We start from the raw sequence: 22,721 nt of genomic DNA, 5'->3' as shown, positions 1-22,721 counted from the left end.
TCCACGACAAGGCGCAGGTCCCAGGCTCAGTGCAGGGGAAAATGGAAACAGCTCAGTGCAGGGGAACAGGGGAAAGTGGGTGCAGCCACCGCAGAGGTGCCCACTTCTGTGGCCTTGGGGTCCTTGGCAGGAGTAACAGAGCTGAGAGGAGGCCACTCCCCAGCGGGCACTCAGACCTTGTGATCCGCCCTGGCCTTCTTTCTGGCTCCCTCCTCCACGGCCCCAGGGCCTTTGCATGTACACAGGGTTGGCAGATGCAAGGCTCCAAGCACACACAGAGCTGAGAGCTACCGGAAGCGTCTAGGTCTTTTCTTCTGCCCTCCAATCCACTCCATGTGGTTTCCACATTGGCTGATTCCGTCTCCTCAGGGATCTGCAGTGACATCTTTAAGCCGGCAGCTGTCACCTCACATGGTGTCACCCCAGCCCATCTGGGCCACTGCTGCTCTGAGGGAAGCTGGAGGTAAGGCAAGCGTGGCCCACCATGGGACACATCTGTTGGGCCTGCAGGGAGACTGAGGAGCAGGGCGTGGACCAGGTCTGGTTCCCCAACTGAACCTCCAACTTTTAAAAAACCCTGAGCTCCATGGGCTGCAGTCTCCCCAGGGCAGTGCTGAAGCCTCTTCCTCAGGAAGGACCCAACCTCATCCCCAGGTAGAGCTGCTGAGATCAGGAGCGAAACACGGCTCGCCGGGCTTGGCCACTCGTGTGAGCTCAGGCAGGTTCCTGGTCACCCACTGCCTCAGTTTCCTCCTCTGGAAAGTACGGGGTGCAGCCCACAGTGAGGCCAATGATATGCAGGGCACAGAGCCAGGCCTGGTGCTCCCTCAATGCCAGCTACTGAGCCCGGTGTGGTGGCACATGCCTATCATTCCAGCACTCTGGGAGGCTGAGGCAGGAGGATGCAAGTTTGAGCCCAGCCTGGGTAACTTAGAAACTTAGTGAGGCCTTGTCTCAAAGTTAAAAAAAGAAAGAAAAAGAAAAAAACAATTTTTTAAAAGGCTGGCAAGGCAGCTCAGTGAGAAGACCTTGAGTATAATCCCCAGCTGGGGGGCAAAAGCCACCTACTACTGCCACAGAGGAAGACTGAGGATGGGCACAGACTCCTCGATTTGTCTCCTGAGAGAGGGGCAGTGCCGGGTCTGCTGCCCGGACCCTGGGTGGCCTGCGGCGCCTGGTACAAGCAGAAGTGATAATGGTTGTCTTTCCGGTCCAGCCCCGGGAGGCCCAGAAGCTTCCCTCTGCTCTCTCTTCTGGGAAGGCCCAGGGGAGGCCTGGGCCTGGCACCCAGAGTGGGGGGCAGGCGGTTGAGCGCCACCCTCCAGCCACCTGCAGAAGGGCCAACTTGGACCTCCGGCCCAGCCCAGTGTCCAGCTGGTGACCCACAGATGCCTGACCAGTGCCATCCGAATGCCGGGCCCACAAGACGTAATACAGGGGGTACCCATGAGCTCCTGTCACCTGCTGTCCTGCTCCGTCATCAGAAAGAAAAAAACATGCTGCACAAGTCCCTGTTCCTCCCACCAACCTTTTCTGACCTCTACTGAGGTTTTAGCCCCACACACCCATATGCATCAGAATGAAATTCTGTAAAAAGTGTGTTGCACCCTGTTTCATAGTTTAATAGAAAATTTCAACATTAGGCATGGTGGTGCACGCCTATTCCAGCACTAGGGAGGCTGAGGCAGGAGGATCACAGGGAGTTCAAGGACAGCCTGGGCTACTGAGCGAGACCCTGCCTCAATAAACAAAACAATACAACACTTTTGGTGATATTTCCGTATCACATACAATCTGACCTCATCCACTTAAAAACCTTGCGTATTCTTTGATGGTGTGACTGAAACCTAACTGATTTAACCCCTGTCTGTGGGGATGTACATGCTTCTCTTTGTTTTAGGAGCACGGCTTCTGTGGACTGTTTTCGCGTCAGGAGTCACAGCCCGATTCCGCCGGGAGCCGACTCAGATTGGGAAGGCGCTCGGTGACGCTCGCAGCCTCCGCGTTCAGCCAGGGAGCGGCGCATCTGTGTCGCTGTGGGCTGTGCACGGCCTCTGCCATCACAGAGCGAATGCGGACGCCGCGGGGAGGGCGTCTAACTGGTCACTGCTGACCGCTTGCTTGGTGGATTCTTGGTTTTCCATACAAAAGATGAAATGTGATCCCTATGCACCATTAAAATTAGTTATTTGAAAACCGAGAGTTGTGGGTTTGCACGCAGTTGTCAGAAGGGGTCCAGAGGGGTCCCTTGTGCCCAGTGTCCGACCTCCTCGGGGGAAAACATCCTGCAGGACAGCGTCGCACCCAGCGGGTTCCCTCTCAGCAGGGTTTGGGTCAGCCGCGTCGACCCCCAGGGCTCCTCCTGCTGCCTTTCTAACCACACTTGGGACCTTTCCTGCAGAGGAAGGTCCTGTGCCTTTCCTTAGAAAACCCTACATGTGTATTTTTAAAACTTTTCCCTGACAGATTGAGGTGGTGGAGAGATGACTGGCCCTTTCCTTCTTGGTACTGTTCTGTACTTTAATTCTAATACACGGTCCCTTGTGCAGGGTCCGGACCCGAGCAGACTGTTTCCTGCCCAGGACCTCCCGTGGAGGGGACCCCTCTCTGGAGAGAAGGAAACGGGGACTCCTCACCTGGGGGAGGAAGCGCCCCACCTACCTTGGCCCCGAGCTCGCTCTGGATGTGCACAGCCTGGTCCCGCGCGGCCCGCAGCTCCCGGTTTGCCCAGCTCTGGTCCCTCAGCTGGCACTGCAGAATCTGCACCTGGTGACAGAGCCGCCGGACACACAGCTGAGGGTCCTCCTCTGCCACCTCGGCCTCGGGGTCCTGGGAATGCCCACAGCACAGGTCAGAGGAAATGCGGGTTAGCACCCACACAACTTGCATTAACCAACAGCCAGCACCTGTTTTTCTTCTTCATCTTTTTTGTCTGCTTATGTTTTCCTCACAGGAAAAACAATTTAGAAAATAAGTGGGCAGCCAGGCATGGTAGCACACACCTATAATCCCAACACTCAGGAGGCTGAGGCAGGAGGATTGCCATGAGTTAAGGCCAGGCTGGGCTACACAGTGAGTTCAAGGCCAGCCTGGAGCACCACACAAAACCTTGTCTTAAAAAAAACAAAAGAGGGGACAGGGCCAGGGATTTAGCTCAGTGGTGCCACCACCTGCCTTGCAAGCGCAAGGTCCCGAGTTCAATCCCCAGTACCAAAAAAAAAACCCCAAAAAACAAAGAAAGAGGGGACAAAAATCACCCCAAACACTACCATCCAGCACAGCTGTGTTACTATCCCTGTGTTTTCCACACAGCCTGTGCACTGTACCCCTGTGTGCACACACGGGTGTGGGGCTCAGCCTGGGTATCAGACGGAGTCCTGAGGGGTTGGGAAATCCCAGAATAATAACCTAGAATGTTACTCTCAAAAATATGCAAAACAAAACCGATGAAAACAGGGCCTGGCTGAATCTCTGTCCGTCACCATTACACAGAAAAAGCATAATGGATGAAATTCCACATCCAAGTGGAGTCATGAGACGCTCGTTCCGTGCCAGCGACCTATCTTCAGGTAAATCAGAAAATGCTGAGTTTTCCACAGGGAATGTGGGCAATTTTGTCTTGGGTTCGCACAGAATCGCCTGTCCCTCTTGGAGGGAGGTGAGGGCGTTCAAGCCCAGGGAGCTGCAGGGACAGGGCCTGCACAGCAGGGACTCTACTGCCCCCTAGCGGCTCTGCAGTCTAAACCCTCCTTTTCAGTCACGTAGAGACACAGGCACACACAGGAGCTCTCATTTTTCCTTATAAAATTTAATATGCAATGCCTATCTTTTGCTTTCTCCCTTAACACCACAGCAATAGCACTTTCCCACGTGAACTGACAGACACCCTTGTCCACAATTCCTGAGCTCACCTCTGCACTCTTTCCTAAGACACAGCAAGGGAATTCACAGTCCGTGGGCATCATCACTCCGCTGTCGCTTCCCCCTACAAAGGCGGTGTCGGGAAGGAGGGTCCACCTGCTGCCCTAAAAGTTCCCTTTAGGAAGGAATAGGGAGCCCAGCAACTCACAAATACCTTTCCCCGGCTTGGAGCCTTCCACCTGTATTCAAAGCAGGCACTGGACATGTTAGGGCACATAAGGCTCATGTCTCCCACCACTCCTGAACCGCAGGGGTGGGTCAGAGGAGGACCCCAGGCTCCCGTATTTGGGGAAAGCACAGAAGGGACGGTAGGGGTGAGAGCAGCAGCCACGTGACTCCACACTTCTGCTTCTCCTGCTCACAGGGGCTCTGGCAGCTGAGTGCGAGGCAGTCTCTGTAATTACTCGAAATTCACACTGCGTGGGCCTGAGACACAGGCTGGGCCCTGTCAGGAACAGATGGGTGCTCCTAATGCCTCCATGCGATCCCGCTCCAACTCTTCAAAACAACTTGGCCTTTCCGGGAGTTTGGTGCTGCGTTGCCGCCTCCCTCCTCTGGCAGTGACTTGGACAAGACTTTGCCCCGGGGGTCCTAAGAAAGCGCCCACACAGTCACCTGGTGAGAGCTGCAATGGGTGGGGCCACCTGCCTGTCACCTGGGGCTGTCCACACAGCAGACCCTGGGAGCACACTCCAGCCATGCTCCTGCTTGGGACAATGTCATACTGCTGCTGGGGAGGGGGGAAGAGCGACACAGACACAGGCGACTACACAGCAAGGAGGCCAGAAGGCCTCAGGAGGCTCTAGGAAGCCCTGAGCCACAGGCCTCATCCACGCCACTGTGGCAAGTGCCATGGTCCCCGCCTGGGGCCACTGTGTAGCACTTGCCCACTGTCATGGTGCAAAAGGCCCACCACGACCAACTGCAAACCAAAAAAAGACACCAGTGGGCCCATAGTTGGGAAGAGATGCGGGTGAATCAACCCCGACACCCCTCGCCCTGAGCCCCAACATGAGACCTGAGGGTGGGGAGCAGGTCCCAGGAGAAGGGGGTGCAAAAAGGGGCAGGGAATGTGCAAAGAACCGGCGCTGAGGCTCAGACTGTGGGGGACCAGGTGGGGGACCGGGTGCGGACGCAGTAGCTGAAGTTCCCAGGGCCCTGGGGCTGGGTCCCTAGGGAGCATGAGCATCTGGATTCTACACCCAGTGCAGCAGGGAGCCATGGGAGCGTTTCAGGCCCAGGAGTCATGTGATTCAGCTGTGATTAGTGAGCTTTCTTCACCGCTGCTTCTACCATCCCCAAGCCCCATGGATTTCTTTTCCTGCTGCTGATTCCAAATTCCTCAGCTCCAGGACACCTCTTGGCGATAAGACTCAACTTCCTCCGCTCACTGCTCCTTCAATCCACCTGGCCCCTTCTCCTTAAAGCAGACGGTGATCTTTTTATAGCAAGTGTCGCATTTCCTGCTCAAAATCATGCCCTACTCAGAAAGGATCAGAAGGAGGGTCACAGAGCCTCCTGCGACCTATGCCACCACAGTGTCTCCAACTTCATCTCCTACTAACTGCTCCTGCCCATTGTCCCAGTGACACCAGCCACCTTCTGTCTTCCAGCAAGTCCAGCTCTTTCCTGCTTCAAAGCCTGGCCACTTGCCCTGAAATGCTCTTCTTCGCTGTCACTTTCTAGCCTTGAAATTCTCAGCTCCACCTTCTCAGAGTTCCTGCTAGGCCAGAAGAACTGGTATTGGAAAACCCTGAACTCTGGGGAGACTACATAAACATAATTCTCTGCAGGCACTGTAAGGCAACCAAGGCAGGAGTACAGTCCTTGAGAAAAAGGAAGCACGACAAGGCAAACTCTTAAAATTCCCTGGATTTCTATGAAATAAACCGTAGTTCAGGAAAGTCCCATGGAGAATGGTGCTGCAGCTGCGTGGAGGGGAGAGATGGAGTCCAGGGATGCTAAGACCACTGCAGTTTGTAGGCCCGAGAGCAGAGAGCTGCAGAGGAATCATCAAATGCTGTCCTACAGCTGTCCCTTGGGTCTTCGGCAGAATCGTAAGCTGTGTGGCATGATGTAAAACTCTACTCTTGGCACAGGAAAGCAGCTGGAAGCCAATCACCAGAGACCATACACATCACATGGCTCTGAGAAGGTGGCATCAGCCTGACTGAACCAAGAGGAAGTGACCTCGGTGAATATGCTGGTAATTCTGTCAATATCACTAAAAGGCCATGCGTAGGGGTGAGGGCCATACTGTGGAAGCCACGGCAACTCCAGACAGGTACACGCATAAGATGATCTGCTAATCGTTCAACCACCTGCCAATCACTAGACTATCCACCAGACTAAAACCGTGCAGCATTCTCTGGAAGAGAGTGGCAACCAGGGATCTCCACAACATACATAAGTCCAAGGTAAAAAAGTCTTTTAATTCCTGGACCTGTGATGAAGCAAGAAAAGGTGACTGTCATCAAAAAATTAAAACAGCCAATAGAAGAAGACAAGAAGATGATCCAGACATCAGTAATAACAGACAAGGCCTGCAAAAAACCACAATGTACACATTTATATATATGAAAGGATGAGTCAACTGGATGAGAGCATGAAGTATTTCAACAAAGAACTGAAATTTCTTTCTCAAAAAAAGGAATTAAACGAGTATTCTAGGCTCACAAAATACAAACTAAGATTAGGAACTCATTGCATGTGGGAGCCCGCTGGCATTTGACATTGGAAAAGTAACTTCTACCATTGAGGCATTGACACAATCTATGACTCTATTTGGCTTTTCTGAGATGAGGGTCTCAGCTATGCAGATGAGATTGACCTGGAGCTCTCTGTGTAATCCAGGCTGGGTTTATGGGATTACGGGTGTCGACCTGGAGCTCACTGTAATCCAGACTAGTTTTATGGGATTATGGGCGTGCACCACCACGCCCGGCAAACAATACCACTGGACTCGTCAGGTTGAGTGGGGCCTTCGCCTTTACATCAGCAGCCGTGATCCGGGTCTCACCTTTTCCATCAGGCTTTTGAAAGAACCACCTCAGTTCAAACCCATTGCCATTGGCCCCAATCCCCTTCTTTAAGAATGTTGCTTTTTTAAAGATAAACTGGGCCTGGTGGATGATAGCATTAGAAGGGTTGAGGAAAGCCTCGAACAAAGGCAGAAGCAACAGGAAAAGGACGAATCTTGGTATCAAAATTGGTTTTCCCCTTGCCCCGCTTGCCCCTGGAGATTGTTAAATTAAAGATTGCATAGGGTTAATTGTTGATGTACGCCTTCCCACTTACCCCTCCCCACATTTGGTAAAATACTGATTGCTGTATGCTGATAAATGCTTTGTCCCTTTATGGTTAAATGCTTGAGTGACTCATGTGATTGGTAGAAGATTTGTTTGAACTGTCCAATAAGCTTGCTGAACCTTCCCCCTGGGATAACAGTATATAATCGTTTTGCTGAGCCAATAAAGAGCCTTTGATCAGAAATCAGACTTGGGCGGTGTGCTCTAACTTCTTAAAGATTTCCTTCACAGACATTCAAGATCGGATCGGCCTCTGATGACCCACGAATAAGAGGCGGCTCTCACCTCCTATTCCCCGCTGGACGGGGTCCCCCCAGAGAGCCGCAATTGCATGGATTTCACAAAAGACAGACACAGTGGAAGACATGATCAGAAAATAAAAGAAAGAGCAGGAGAAAATCCAAACAGAAATAAAGAGGAAAAAGTACAATGCAGTTTTCAAAAGATGTGGCATTCAGTCCAAAACTCTGGATTTCTTGGAGGAAAGACAGCAAAATGAGGCAGGATAAAATATTTGAAGAAATAACAACCAAGAGTTTTTCAAGTCTAATAAAAGACATAATGATACAACTTCAAGCAGCTCAGAAAAACCAAGCAGGATAAATACAAATAAAACCATCCCAAAGGCAAATCATGTTCAAGCTACCACCTACAGAGAAAAGGGAAATCTTAAATGAAGTAAAAAACAAAGCAATACATTTCTTTCAGGGGAAAAGATACAACTGATTTCTGAACCAAAACTATGTGACGGAGAAAGCAATGGAACAAGATCTTTCAGTGCCCAAAGAAGGGGGAAAACCTGCCTATCCAAATTCTGAAACCAGGGGGAACAACCTTTAAATGGGATGATGGACAATTGTTTTCAGAAAAATAAACATGAAATAGCCAATCACTAGCAAATTTCACTATAAGAAACACCAATGATCTAAGGCAGAAAGAAAAAGAATCCACAGCCCAAAAGTGTGTGAAGATGTGGGTAAAAAGAACTTAATAATTACATAAAACTATAGTAAAAAACTACGTTTGACCAATGCCAAAAACAAAGACAGGAAGGGAGGAAGAATAAAAGAAAAGAGAATTGATCAGACAACTAGAAAAAACTGCAAATAAATAACATTATAATATGGGAATATAAAATAATATAACTAAAAGAAATACAAATGCACACTCAGAGTTGGAGATTTTTACAACACATCTTGGTAAATGACAACACAGCAGTGAAAGTGTGAAGATCTGGTTTAGCCCAGTTAGCCAGCTTGTTCTAATACTTGCCGATCACAGAATAGTGAGATGTGGATTATTTATCAAAATAAACCATAGCTTGGTCAATTAAAAAAACAACAAAAAAAACCTCACCCTTTCAAAAACTAAAACAATATGGCCTATGTTTTCTGACAACAGTGAGGCCAAACTAGAACCCAATAGCAAAAATAATACCATTCCCCCAGAGGCTTGGAAATTAAACATACTTCTAAATAACCCAGAGGTCAAAGAAGAAACCACAAAGACAGGAAATGAGAAACTCTGGCAGTGTGAACTGAACGGATATCATCTCACGTTGTGCAGAGTGCTTGGAGAGACAATTACAGCTTTAAACACACAGACTGCAAGCAAAGAAGTTGGAAACCAATGATCTCAGCTTTCAACACAAGAAGAAAACCCAAAAAGAAGGGGGAAGAAAGAAAACAACGATGCTATAAAAAGAAGCCCAATGACATGAAATCCGGACATGTAAAATGAATAGAAGCAAAAGCCAATTCTTATCAAAGTGTTGATAAAGTTACCACAGGAGGTGAAGGGGGAGGAGGGACCAACAGGCAGACGGAGGGAGAGAGAGGCCCAGAGAATGCAGGAGAGGGCACAGGGCTCATACTGACTGTCCCAGGCACCATCACCATGGGAGTCCCAGACCTGGGCATTGTCACAGGGAGGAAAGTGACTCAGAGATTTGATCACATGCTGGCCACTGCTGGCCACCGCAACCCTTAGGACCAGTGTGAATATTGATGACCCGGGACTCTTAGAAAACTCCCAGATGAGGAAATCCTGGGCCTCATCCTAAAGCACAAGAGCCCACGCAGGCTCCTCTGGACCCACCTGGAGGCAGGTGTGATTCTTACCTGACAGCTTGGAAGGGAGAGAGGCAGCCAGACCACAGGGGTGAAGCCAGCTCCACCCCTCATAGCTGTGTGCCCCCAGGCACCTCCTTCGCCTCCCTGTGCCCGTGTCTTCTCACGTGGTATAAGGGGATGCCGAGGGCACCTCCCTTCGGGAACACCCGGGGCTGTGGAGTGGACCCTGGGACAGAGAGAGCACTACTGGAAGTAGCCAGTCGGCTTACCTGGGGGCCACTGCGGGGGGACCTCGGAGCCCATCCCTGGGCAAAGGAACACCACAGTCTTTCCTCCTCTTTTTCCAGGCGCGCTTCTTTTCCTGCCGCTCCAGCGCTGCTCCGCTGCAGGGCGCCGGGTCCCTCTGCCCTGCTCCCGAGTGGCGGCTGAGTGGGGGAATGGGCGCCGCACCCGGAATCCCGTGGGTCTAAAGAGGGGCCCGTCTGCCCTCTGCGCACACCCACTTCCTCCTCCGAGAGTGGCCCCCCGACTCCCAGGATCAGGTGCCCCGAGGCTCCAGGCACCCGACCCTCCCTGTCTGCGGTGTGCACCTTGTCCCCTGTCCTTGTGCGCTTTCCCTGGGGGCGCTGCTCCCCGCACAGCAAGAGCCCCGTATCGCTGCTCGTCCACAAGGCGACTTCCCGCTCCAGCCCTCGGACGCTGCGTAGGAGATGCTGGTTCTCCCTCTTCAAGGCCCGCAGCATGTCGTCTATGGCCAGCTCCGCATCCCTGATCAGCTCCCTGTACCTGGCCCCAAGCCGCGACAGCAGCGCCTTGAGCTCCCTGGTTTCCAGGGGGACACAGCCTGTCACACCTTGGGACTTCGTCTTGCGCTCAGACACGGCTCCCTGCAGCTGTCCGCGGTCCCCCTTCAGCTTCTCGTTCTCCTCTTCCAGCTGCCGTAACTCTCACGGCTCCCGCAGCATGTCGTCTATGGCCAGCTCCGCATCCCTGATCAGCTCCCTGTACCTGGCCCCAAGCCGCGACAGCAGCGCCTTGAGCTCCCTGGTTTCCAGGGGGACACAGCCTGTCACACCTTGGGACTTCGTCTTGCGCTCAGACACGGCTCCCTGCAGCTGTCCGCGGTCCCCCTTCAGCTTCTCGTTCTCCTCTTCCAGCTGCATGATCTTGCCGTAACTCTCACGGTTCACCTTGGGACTTCGTCTTGCGCTCAGACACGGCTCCCTGCAGCTGTCCGCGGTCCCCCTTCAGCTTCTCGTTCTCCTCTTCCAGCTGCCGTAACTCTCACGGCTGCAGGCCTCCAGGTCGGAGATGGCCTGCAGACACGGGCCCAGCTCGCCCCGCAGGCGCGCCAGAGCTGCCACCAGCTCCCGGTTCACCTGCTCCAGCCTGCGCAGCTCAGCGGCATCTCCCGCCCTCGCCTTTTCAAGGTCACACGCTCTACGACAGCATCTGTCCTGGTGGCCGGGAGGTGTAGCATTGTCACTTGAGGCCGGCCTGCTCTCCTTCAGTGCAGAAAGGAGCTGATGGAAGCTGTCCCTCGCCCTCTCCAGCGCCCACCACGGCTCCGCAGGGCCCGGACTGGCTGTGTTGCAACCGGGCATCATCCCTGGAACGGCCCTGCTGGTGCAGGGGGCCACGGTCTCTCGCAGTGTGACACCTTCACTGCCCGCCTTGAGCTCTGATTCCACAGCACCGCCGCTGCACCGCCGGGAAGCAAAGCTCCAATTCTCTCCCCACGAAGCAGGCGTCCTCTGCCAGAGCCGCACACCCTGCACCAGCAGGTCCGAGGGAGAGGTGCCAAGGTGCAGGGCATGCAGCTGCTGGAAGCAAGCCTCCACCTCCCTCTCAAACTGGTCTATCAGGAGAGCACACCTGTCTCGTCCCTTGCCCCAAGGAGAACCAGCGGCTTCACATCTGGTGGTGGGCACAGCCGGCCCGGGAGGCTGCGTCTCACTGTGCTCTCGGGCACAGAAAAGCATTTCCTGGCCTGCAAGTGCCTGAGGGCCGGGCTGCCCTGGGACACGGCTGTGGCCCAGCCTGGACACCATCTCCTCCTCTGGTCCCGTCCGTGCCCTTTCCTCCTGCAGAGGCAGGGTGCTCCCAAAGTGCAGCCTCCGGTACTCCTGGTCCTGCAGCATCCTCTGGGGGGCTCTGCCCTTCCCCGTAGTGAGCTGGCCGTCACCAAGCTGTGACGCTCTAGTCCCCTGGGCCCTGGAGCCTGTGGCCGGGGGCGACACCCCTTCTTCTGATGACAGCCCTTCCGGGAAGCCCCAGCCACTTCCCTCCACCCTTGCGATCCTGCTCAAGGACTGGGGACCCTCCAGGGCCGCTCCCTGCAGAAGAGGCACAGGGCGCTCCTGCCGGGACCACAGGCAGCAGGCGGTGGCCAGGGTCTCTGGAGCCCCAGTGTCATAGCACCCGCCCTCAGGGGCTTGAGCCGCATTCGCACTTAGCTTGGAAGTCCCCCTCGCCGCCTCACTCTCTGCTGTCCCCGCTGGGACCCCTCCTCCCTCTTTCCAGGCTTCTGGGCGAGCCCTGGACCCCATCCTCAGAGACAGGTGGTTGTACGTCCGTGAGGACTCGTGGCAGAGGGAGGCATGGTGGCCCTTAGCCGGGTGACAGTCCCCACCGGGGTGTGCTGTGGGCCTGGCGCCCAGCTCTTCCTGGGCTCGGAGCCCTTCTGCGGGCACCTTCTGGAGCAGCAGTCGCCTCAGGGACTCCGCATCTCTGGCCAGCCCCCAGAGAGGGAGCGTGGATGCCTGCCTGGGGACGCGGTGCTCCTGGGCAGCCTGGAGACTCTCTGAAATCTGGGCCAGGTCCATGGGGAGGAGCAAACCCTCTGCGAACTGCCCTGGGGGGTGGCCCCACACCAGGAGGAGCATCTGTCCATCTGGGCTGCGCTCCACCAGAGAGAGCTGCGGGCAGAAAGGGGGGACCGGGTATGACACACCCACTGCCACTGACCACCCCAGTCTCATCCCAGTGTTTCCTGTGTGTCCTCACCCAGCGGCATTGTGTCCAGCTCTCCCCGACAGGCTAAGATGCAGCTGCCCCAGGACCTTTGCGTCAGCTCTCTCTGCACAGCACCTCCCCATGGTGCCCGCCCTGCCTCCTTCCCCACTCAGCTCAGATGACACTTCTTCCCTCAGGCCCTGGTCACTGCAGCCTGTCTGCCATTCACCCCTCATGTCCCGGCTCCTCCCTTCTCTCTGCCTCCTGTCTGCCACGGGTCGATGGCTCCTTCACCCACACCCTTCTGCCATGATGCCCCTGCCTCGGGCCGGGCCAACCACAGTCCGAACCCTCCAAAACCCTGGGGCAAGGTGTCCGCTCCTCCTCCAACTCACTGATGCTAGGGGCTGTGTCCCAGCGACGGGACAGCCAGTGAATACATTCGGCACATTCAGCTGTGGCCCCACCTAAGACCCATCAGGACCACAGAACCGCACTGGACCGGGGCCCCAGCACCAGCCAGCTCAGCTCTGTTCCTTTAGCAAGGGGAAACAGACATGGAGGAAGGATGTGACCCGGGCCAGGGAAGAGGAGACTGGTACCCCGGGGAGACCCAGGGTGGCATGAGGCCCCCATACCACATGGCAGCCCAGTCCTCACACGGACAGCCCGTCCTGCCTCCTCCTCCCTAGCCAAGTCCCCAGATACCACCTTCCAGCCCGCAAATCTCCCAAGCATTTCTAGAAGTTTCTTCCAAACCCAGAGCTCCCCCTCAGCCAGCCTCCTGCAGCAGCCACACCGCGTGAGCACAGCAGGACCAGCGGGGCCCTCGCAGCGGCCTCTCTCCTCACCTGTTCACAGCCAGGCCCTGCCCCGTCTCCCGGGAACTTGCGTGTGCTCTCCAGGGCTGGCACCATGACTCGGGGGCCCTGTCCACCTCCAGGGCAGCTGCCGGTGCAGGGTGGGCCTGGGAACAACATGACACAGAGATGCTATGGGTTAGGTCCAAAGCCCCCTAAAGCTCGTGTGCTCATGAAGGCAACTGGACCACAGAGGGCTCTGACTTCACCAGCACAGTCATCCATCAAAGGTCTCACCGTCAGATGGCGCTACTGGGAGGGCTGGAAACAGGAAGTAGGGCCTGCGTGGATGGAGTGGCTCCGGGGCCAGGACCTTGGGAATGTATCAGGCCCCTGGCCCCTTTTCCTCTAGCTCTTTCCCTCCCTCTCTCTTCTCAACCATGTTTCAGCCTCACCACAGGCCGGAAAGCAATGGAGCAGCTGACCATGGACTGAAGCCTCTGAAACCATGAGGAAGAATAACCCTCTCCTCCCCGCTGCTCATCTCAGGCATTTCATCACAGGAACGAGGAGCTGACTCACACACGAGGTAAGAGATTCTCTCCTGGGACCTTCACCAGGGGCCTCGCCAACTGTGAGGATGAGGCTGCCCCTCAGGACCTTGAGCCCACAGTGACTCCCAAGGCAGCCCGATGGTCCCCACCCCTGCCATATGGGGAAACTGAGGCTCAGAGAGGGGCCCGGTCATCAGCCAACAGGTGGGTCTCCACAGCACTCCACAGGGACAGAGTCCAGGGGCAGGAAGATGGGGAACAAAAGCAGGCTGCTCAGATCAGACCAGGGGTGACTGTAGTTCTGCACCCCAGAAATGGGCTGATCTGCCAGTGGTGGGCGGTGCTGCAACATGGCAGACGATGCAGAATGAGCTGCAGGCGCAGCTACGCTTGGAGGGGCACTTGCAGCAGGCGGCAGGGAGCCGGGCCCACTCTGTTATGAGAGATAATGGTGATGTGGGAGTGGTGGCACATGCTTGTGATCCCAGCCAGCACTCTGGGAGGCTGAGGCAGGAGGATGGCAAGTGTGAGCCCAGCCTGAGCAACTCAGCGACTTGCTGAGATCCTGTGTCAGAATAAAAATTGTAAAAAGGGCTGAGGATGTAGGTCAGGGCAAAGGACCTGGCCTGAAACACTGGAAAAAAGAGTTCACAGGACAGACTCGTCAGAGCCAAGGGCTTCTGATACCTAGCAGTTCCCAGGTGTGCCAGGTGCAAGTCTCCCTCCCTGAGGCATCACTGAGGTTGTCACACAGATACCCTCAGTATGGGGGGGGTCCCCTAGCTGCACCCCAAAGCTATGTGTAGCCAAGTCTCAGTAGAAGACCACGTGGGTGCAGCACTCTCTGATCCGGCTATGAACCACCAAACAAGCAACACCAGCTCCCTCGGCCTCAGTTTCCCCTCTCTGGAGAGGGTGAGACTGTGCCCTCCCCCTGCACCACCAGAACTCGTGAGAAATGAGCTGACGCAGGGCTGGGGGCCCTGCAGTTCCCTGTCCTCCCCGCACTGTGGCCCCCACAAACCTGCTGAGGCCCCTGGCCCCGGGGCCTCCTCCTGCTGGTCACAGCCCCTGCCAGGGTCCTGCTGCCCGGATGGAGGTGGACACTGGCCCTGCATACAGCCCAGGGTGGCCTGGAGGGAGACAGAGGTTAAGAGAGGTCTAGTGTCTATGCCACACTGTCCCAAAGGTCCCTCCCCAGCACGGCGGGGCACAAAGGGCACACAGGTCCTTGGGCACCGGCTCACTCAGTAGGTGACAGGCGGCACCCTTGTCACTGAGTCTGTCTGACCAGCCGAGGTGCTGAGCTCTGGGCAGGGCTGTGGCGCCCAGCCCCTCCTTCCTGTGCAGCACCCCGTCCCTGGTTCCCCGGTGTCTGCACAGTGGCTGGCTTCTGAGCAACCGTCCTGTCCTTCCACTGTCAACAAGCCCACAGCAGGGACCAGGCAGCGCCCTCTCCCCTGGCTGAGTGCAGACCACTTCTGGGGTGGGACAAGGGACTGGCAGGAAACAGGGGCTCAGGGTGCCACCCTCAGGTGGCTGCTGGCTCACACCCACCTTCCCAGGACCTCAGCTCCCGTGGGTGGGGACGGACCCCGGCCACTTCCCACCTGGCACCAGGATCCAGCCCTTCCCTCACTCCCCTCCAGCACCGAGCCGAACTCAAACTGAAATAGAACCAGAGAGGCTGCACCCCTGGTTCTGAGCTGCCTCCGCCAACCACCCAGACCGTGCTCCCACAAGAGACTTCGGATCGAGGGTGAGGCTTGGGCCATGTGGAGCCGAGGGGCCCTGGACAGGACCGGGGCTCTGAACCCCGGCTCTTTGCCTGCAGACGAGGCTGGGTGACAGGCCTCCCCGGAGCACACTTGTCACAACACGGTGCTAAGGGGACCCAAGGAAAGCGCTCGGTGCTCACAGAAACACTGGCGGGTCCTCAATGAAACTCCCTGGCCTTCCTCAACCGTCTTTCAAGTTCCACCCCATTACCCTCCCTCTGGGCTCTCTTTATCTTGGTGACGATTTCTGCCCTCGAATCAGGGACCCCCAATACTGGCCACAGCATAGAACCACCGAGAATCTCTGGCAAATTTCAAGGCAGGACCCTCAGCCCATGCCAACCAGAGGGCTTGGGTATCGGCTCGCGTCCCAGCGGCACCTGCGTGCTGTCCCTGCCTCTGGCTCCCTTGTGGGGGTCTTACTCAGTGGGAACCAAAGGCACCTGTCCACGCTGTATCCTTCATCCCGGAGAGAGGGAGAAGAGCCGCAGATGAAGGAGAGAGGAGAGGCAGGCAGGGAAGAGTGAATGAGAGAGGAGAGGAGAGAAAACAGGGTGGAGAAAGGAAGAGGCAGAAACGAGAACCAAACAAGGAGAGAGAAGCTGGCAGAAAAAGGAAGGAGTGGACAGGTGGGAGAAGGAAAGGCCAGGATGCGGTGTCAAAGGCCACCTGCCACATCTCAGGAAGGGACACCTGGTCACCATTGCACTGGACAGGCGGGAGAGGAAAGGCTGGGACGCGGGGTCAAAGACCACCTGCCACATCTCAGGAAGGGACACCTGGTCACCATTGCACTGGACAGGCGGGAGAGGAAAGGCTGGGACGCGGGGTCAAAGACCACCTGCCACATCTCAGGAAGGGACACCTGGTCACCATTGCACTGGACAGGCGGGAGAGGAAAGGCTGGGACGCGGGGTCAAAGACCACCTGCCACATCTCAGGAAGGGACACCTGGTCACCATTGCACTGGACAGGCGGGAGAGGAAAGGCTGGGACGCGGGGTCAAAGACCACCTGCCACATCTCAGGAAGGGACACCTGGTCACCATTGCACTGGACAGGCGGGAGAGGAAAGGCTGGGACGCGGGGTCAAAGACCACCTGCCACATCTCAGGAAGGGACACCTGGTCACCATTGCACTGGACAGGCGGGAGAGGAAAGGCTGGGACGCGGGGTCAAAGACCACCTGCCACATCTCAGGAAGGGACACCTGGTCACCATTGCACTGGACAGGCGGGAGAGGAAAGGCTGGGACGCGGGGTCAAAGACCACCTGCCACATCTCAGGAAGGGACACCTGGTCACCATTGCACTGGACAGGCGGGAGAGGAAAGGCTGGGACGCGGGGTCAAAGACCACCTGCCACATCTCAGGAAGGGACACCTGGTCACCATTGCACTGGACAGGCGGGAGAGGAAAGGCTGGGACGCGGGGTCAAAGACCACCTGCCACATCTCAGGAAGGGACACCTGGTCACCATCGCACTGGACAGGTGGGAGAGGAAAGGCCGGGACGCGGGGTCAAAGGCCACCTGCCACATCTCAGGAAGGGACACCTGGTCACCATCGCACTGGACAGGTGGGAGAGGAAAGGCCGGGACGCGGGGTCAGAGGCCCCCTGCCACATCTCAGGAAGGGACACCTGGTCATCGCACTGGACAGGTGGGAGAGGAAAGGCCGGGACGCGGGGTCAGAGGCCCCCTGCCACATCTCAGGAAGGGACACCTGGTCATCGCACTGGACAGGTGGGAGAGGAAAGGCCGGGACGCGGGGTCAGAGGCCCCCTGCCACATCTCAGGAAGGGACACCTGGTCATCGCACTGGACAGGTGGGAGAGGAAAGGCCGGGACGCGGGGTCAGAGGCCCCCTGCCACATCTCAGGAAGGGACACCTGGTCATCGCACTGGACAGGTGGGAGAGGAAAGGCCGGGACGCGGGGTCAGAGGCCCCCTGCCACATCTCAGGAAGGGACACCTGGTCATCGCACTGGACAGGTGGGAGAGGAAAGGCTGGGACGCGGGGTCAAAGGCCACCTGCCACATCTCAGGAAGGGACACCTGGTCACCATTGCACTGGACAGGTGGGAGAGGAAAGGCTGGGACGCAGGGTCAAAGGCCACCTGCCACATCTCAGGAAGGGACACCTGGTCACCATTGCACTGGACAGGTGGGAGAGGAAAGGCTGGGACGCAGGGTCAAAGGCCACCTGCCACATCTCAGGAAGGGACACCTGGTCATCGCACTGGTCCTGGGTCCTGCTTAGATTTTGTCACAGCAAGCACCAGCTATGCGGTGGGGCCCGTCCCGGAGCTGCAGACACAGTCAGGGACAGTGCATACTCGTTCCTGTGCCTCCTGGATGTCACTGTGCTGAGGGCCCCACTGTGAGCTCTCTTCACTCGCCAACGAGGAAATCAGTGCTCAGAGAGCGGCAGCGACCTTGCCTGGCCACACAGCCAGTCACAGGGGCAAGGCCGGAGCTGGCCTCTCTGAACCTGACCCCAGACTCCTCCCTCCCCGCACTGCAGTAACTCAGCCCTGTCACCCCCTGCTGCTTCCTGACACTAGAGGAGACAAACATGACAAACATCTCCCCCTTTGTCCAGCTGGAGCCTGGATGTGCATTTTCTGAAAGCAAAGCCAAGGTAGCAAGTGAGCAATGTGAGGGCGGCCCAGCAGATGCTCCCGGGCGCTCCCTCCACACGGGCACCTCCCTGCACGGCGTCCCCTGCACATACTCTACCTGCACAAAGTGAACGTGTCCTCCGGGGGTGCGCCTTTTGTTTACTATTTCAGCAGGACCATTTCTCACCTGGTCCTTCTGCGGCGCAGCTCTGTGACTGCTGAGATTCCTTGCCCTGCAGGGGACCCGAACACTGAGATGCCCAAGGCAGGCCGGAGAGCGAACCCCACCACCGGCTGTTTACAGGATCGAGCCCGGCCGAAGCCTACGTGCCGGGGTCAGAGTCACTTGCACCCAGGTTCCGCTCCCACAACTGAAGCCTTCAGACTAGGAGGACAGTGTTCCAATTACAGCCCTGGAGCTGCCTGTTCCGCCCCTAAAACGACACTGCTTCGTCCTGTCCTTTACGAGCCTTGCTCACATTCATCTCCATAGAAACCGCACATAGGGCCTTCACCCTCACAGCTTCGTCCTGTCCTTTACGAGCCTTGCTCACATTCATCTCCATAGAAACCGCACATAGGTCGCCTTCACCCCAACTTATCGCCGATAAAAGTCAGCGCCTGGGACCGGCCAGCGCCTTGGTCGGTTGCACCGGCATCGCTCGTCCTGGCCCCGCTTTCTCCCCTAGTTCTGCCTCTCAGTGCATCTTTTCCTCAGGACTGCGTCACACACTGGGCAGGTGGGGGCTGGAACCTGACTGCAGGGGGCTCCAGCACCCTCGAGCCGCCAAGCGGGCTCCCTCAGGGACAGCTGGGTGGTTTCCAGACTGTGCCCACCACGGGCCGCGCTGGGGTGGGCGTACAGCTGCCTGCATGCAGTCACGGGAGTCACACGTTAGGCCAGGCTCTGTTAGGGGTCTACACTCAGTGATGCCCCCCCAAAGACGTGCCCTGTACAACTCCAACGGTTCAGCCCCCCTTCACAGCAGGGGAGCCAAATATACCAGAAAAAATGGAATCCCAAGAAATCTTTTTTGAAAATATTCTTTCTCCCCATGACTGCAATTAAAAATAATTTTGATTAAAAGAAGAGGAAATGTCCAATCCCACCTCATTTTACCAGTACAAGTTTCCACCCCAAGAACCTCAAAGATGAGCAAAACAGACCCAAAGCGTGCAAGAGGTGGGGGGAATGGCAAAGATGACAAAGTTCACTCTGACTTTATGTGCGCACGGTGGCTTTGACTTCGCACGTTTCACAGTAAGGTCAAGGTCTCTCCAAGCCCCTGCTCCCTAGCGCGTCCCCTCAAAATGAAGCCACTCCTGCAGCTGCCACCAGGGGTCGCGCTACACAGGCTGTCATGTCGGGGAGGACCTGTTGCGCCTGGCGACGCCCCTGCTGCCCTCTAGCGGCCGAATCGCCTCTGTCCACACCTGAACCAGTGTCCTGTAACGCTTACTCTGCTCTCTCTCTAATTCACGCCCTGGCAGTGCCAGGTGGGGCTAAGTCCCGATGGACATAAACCTCCTTGGTGGTGACTGCGTGGTGGTGGTGACACACTGCCCTTGTGTCCTGATTTCTCACTACACTGGCTTCCCTGCACCACTGTTTTGAGATGTTCACTGGCTGGAAGTGAGCCAGGACCCCAGGCCGTCCCAGAGTCACTTTCCCACTGAATCACCTGCTCACCAGGACGTGTGGGCAGATTCCAAGATCATCTGGATGCATGGCTCAGAGACTGTGGGGTGGGCGGGCAGCTGCACAGTGAGGATTAAGGCCGCCAAAGTGGGTCACACCATGGAGGGGCTCGAAAGTCAGGGAGGTCTCCCGGAGCAGGCAGCGCTCCCGCTGCACAGAGCCACAGCCAGGCCTGATGGAGTGGCCGTGACTGGCAGAGGCAGGGGAGGCCTTCGGATCTAGGGAGGCTTCAGGGTGCAGGGCACGGCACACTCTCAGAGCAGAGCAGAGGACAGGAGCCGCTGAGCTCAAGAAGAAGGCCTAGGCCAGAACACCAGGGGCCTTGAGTGCCATGGCTGGGAAAGGAGGGGACACGGGGGACACAGGGTTGTAAAAGAGACCCCCGATGGTCACTGGTGACCAGGGCCAGCTGCTGAAGACTTGAGTGGCTCCTCTCACAACGCACTGACAGGTTCAGGATGTCACGGAGGACCTGTGCCGCTGTGGGGCTCCGCCCAGAAGCTAGGCCCACAGAGGCTGTGCAGCTCCACCCAGGCGGGGCCTGGCACCTGGCCTGGCAGCTTCCTCACCAGCAGCTGCGGCTGGGGATGTGGCTCTGTCACATCACCAGAGCGCAGGTGGCTGGTGGCCCTCTGCTGCCCACCACGCTGCAAGGCTGGGCTGTCACCACCCTCCGAGAGAAGGACGGAGCAGACTGGGTCCAGTCCCATGCCAACACTAGGCCCTTCAAGGGTGACCTGCGGGTCCCTAGCCCTTTCTGCTGTCCCTGACTTCACCAGGCCGTTTCATCACTCTGAGCCTACAGGGCCTTGTCTTTGTCCCTACCCTGAGTTCCAGCCAGAGCTGAGTGTGGGCACCAAATGGACCCCAGTAATACAGACTGAGCGGCATCACTGGAGAGCAGGGCTCAGTCACGCCATGCTGTGGCCTCAGTGTCTATGTCCTCACATCCAATTTTTGTTCAACCTAAACCCACAGTGGGAGAGCCTCAGGATGTGGGGTTTCTGGGCAGTGATCTGGTCATGGGCATGGAGCTCCCCAATAAGATGAGTTCCCTTATGCCCTCCCTGCCCTGGGCACAGTGAGAAGGTGCCACCCTAACCAGGAAGGGGAGCTGTGTGACTCAGCATTCACACCTGCCACAAATACCAGAGATACAAACTTCAAAAGAAGATTTATTTTGACTCAGACTTCAGAGATTTCAGTCCATGGCTCCATGGTCTCTGGCTCTGTTGCTTCTGGGCCTGTGGCAAGGCAGCCATTGTGGCAGGAGGTGTTGCAGGGGGGATGCTCCTCTCTTGGTACCCAGGAAACAGAGGGAGAAAGACAGAGGAGCCAGGTCCCAGTGTCCCTCCGAGGGTGTGCCCCAGGGACCTAACTCTCCTGTCTCCTAAAGCTTCCCTGCTCCCACAGTGCCATGGCTGAAGACCAAGCCCATGACACCTGGGCCCTTGGGGACACAGAATCAAACCTGCAGGTGGCAGGATCGGGGACGTCCAGGCTCTAGAACTGTGAGGAGCAAACATCTGTTGTTTAAGCACCCAGGCCTTGGAAACTTGTACAGTCAAGGGACTAAGACATGGTACTATCTGTGGGGCAGGGACTTCCTAGTGCCCCACCTCCTCCTCTGTACACGGCTGCCCCTGGTACTGTGTGCCACTACGCACAGCTACTGGGCACAGCGGGAGACAGCCCACGCTCCAGCCAGCATGAAACCGCAGCCCACAGGGCTCAGCATCTTGTGGGTACTCACAAAGGCACACGCAGAGGAGTCCTTTACAGGCTGAATTGTGTTCCCGTAAACTTGTATGTCAAAATCTCTTGGCTCCTCGTACTCAGAGTATGATCTTATTTGGAAATGGGGTCATTATGGAGGTTAATAGTCAAGATAAGGCTACAATGGGGTATGATGAGGTCATGACAGGGAGAGATGATGTCATAATAGGGAACAATAAGGTCACAGCTGGGTGTGATGAGGTCATAATGGGAGTGAGGAGGTCATAACTGGGAGAGGTGATGTCACAATGGGGAATGGTGAGGTCATAATGGAGAGAGATGATGTCATACTGGGGCACATGACAGGTAAGTTGGGCAGCAGAGGCAAGGTAATAATAGAGTCTGAAGAGGTCATACTAGATTGTGATGAGGTCAAGATGGAGGAAGATGAGATCATAAAGGGATGAGGCGAGGCCATAATGGGGTAAGGTGAGGCCACACTGAGGTCGTAATGGGTGAGGTCAGAATGGGGCAGGATGAAGTCACAATGGAATACATGGGTTTGTAGCAGGGTAAGATGAGCGTGCACCCCCAATGCCACAGGGGACACTGAGGCTCGGCACCAGGAAACACCACGGGGGTGGGGGCCAAGGCATCATCCTCACACAGTGCACTAAGGGGTGTCTCCCAGAGAGTCGCTGAAGTCCTAACACATTTCCTTATTTGGAAACGGGGGCTCTGCAGAGGTGACCAGGCTGAGGTGAGGCCACAGTGACCCCATGAGATCGGTGCCCTCACACAAAGAGACACGAGACAGACACGCAGAGGAGACCCACGTGACGCCGGAAGCACAGCCTGCGTCCACCAGCTGACCGGAAGCAAGGATCTCGCTTCTCCTCCTGGACCAGAGAGGGCAAAGGTCTGTCGCCTCAGCCACCCAGTTTGCGGTGCTCTGTGGCACTTGTCGCAGGACACTGCCACACTGAGCCTCGTCTCTTCCCTGTAATCCCAGCACTTGGGAGGATGAGGCAGGAGGACCGCCTGGAGCTGGAGACCAGCCTAGGCTCCTGAGTTCAAAGTCTGCCTGAACTACATAGACAGACTCTGCCTCTAAACCAAAAAAGAAAAAAACAGGAAAGCTCACAGTCACTCCTGTCCCGGGTTCCGGCCACTTACCGGGCCACTGTTCGGCTGGGTGAGCTCCTCCTGCAGCCGCAGCCGGGACAGGCGGCAGCGCAGCTCGTCCTTGCCCTCGTGCTCCCCGCGCCGGGCCCTGGACTGCAGCGCGTGCTCAGCTG

General features: G+C 56.5%; 1 protein-coding gene and 1 long non-coding RNA gene across 4 annotated transcripts in view; one reads left to right on the top strand and one right to left on the bottom strand.

The window, feature by feature from the left end:
- Positions 1-22,721, bottom strand: part of Crmp1 (collapsin response mediator protein 1) — a 141,662-nt gene that overhangs the window by 112,043 nt on the left and 6,898 nt on the right. Inside the window, exons 3-8 of one of the 2 annotated variants that reach the window (XM_010641802.3) lie at positions 14,635-14,743; positions 13,108-13,223; positions 10,594-12,219; positions 10,267-10,488; positions 9,571-10,044; positions 2,662-2,829 (exon numbers count right to left, since the gene is read on the bottom strand). In XM_010641802.3, the coding sequence (XP_010640104.1) occupies positions 2,662-2,829; positions 9,571-10,044; positions 10,267-10,488; positions 10,594-12,219; positions 13,108-13,223; positions 14,635-14,743 (2,715 nt within the window). Of the gene's footprint in view, positions 1-2,661; positions 2,830-9,570; positions 10,228-10,266; positions 10,489-10,593; positions 12,220-13,107; positions 13,224-14,634; positions 14,744-22,721 lie in introns of both variants that reach the window. The other variant, XM_033758771.1, reaches the window with a different exon arrangement.
- LOC104874643 overlaps positions 21,932-22,721 on the top strand; it is a 2,976-nt gene continuing 2,186 nt past the window's right edge. For both annotated transcript variants that reach the window (XR_783803.2, XR_783802.2), the window contains exons 1-2: positions 21,932-21,995; positions 22,168-22,342. This is a non-coding gene — a long non-coding RNA (uncharacterized LOC104874643). The remainder of the gene's footprint in view (positions 21,996-22,167; positions 22,343-22,721) is intronic.

Source organism: Fukomys damarensis, unplaced genomic scaffold (assembly GCF_012274545.1).
Source record: "Fukomys damarensis isolate Sample0158 unplaced genomic scaffold, DMR_v1.0_HiC HiC_scaffold_35, whole genome shotgun sequence".
Taxonomy (NCBI): Eukaryota; Metazoa; Chordata; class Mammalia; order Rodentia; family Bathyergidae; genus Fukomys; species Fukomys damarensis.
The sequence above is the reverse complement of the archived record's forward strand: the minus strand, read 5'-3'. Positions and strand labels throughout refer to the sequence as shown.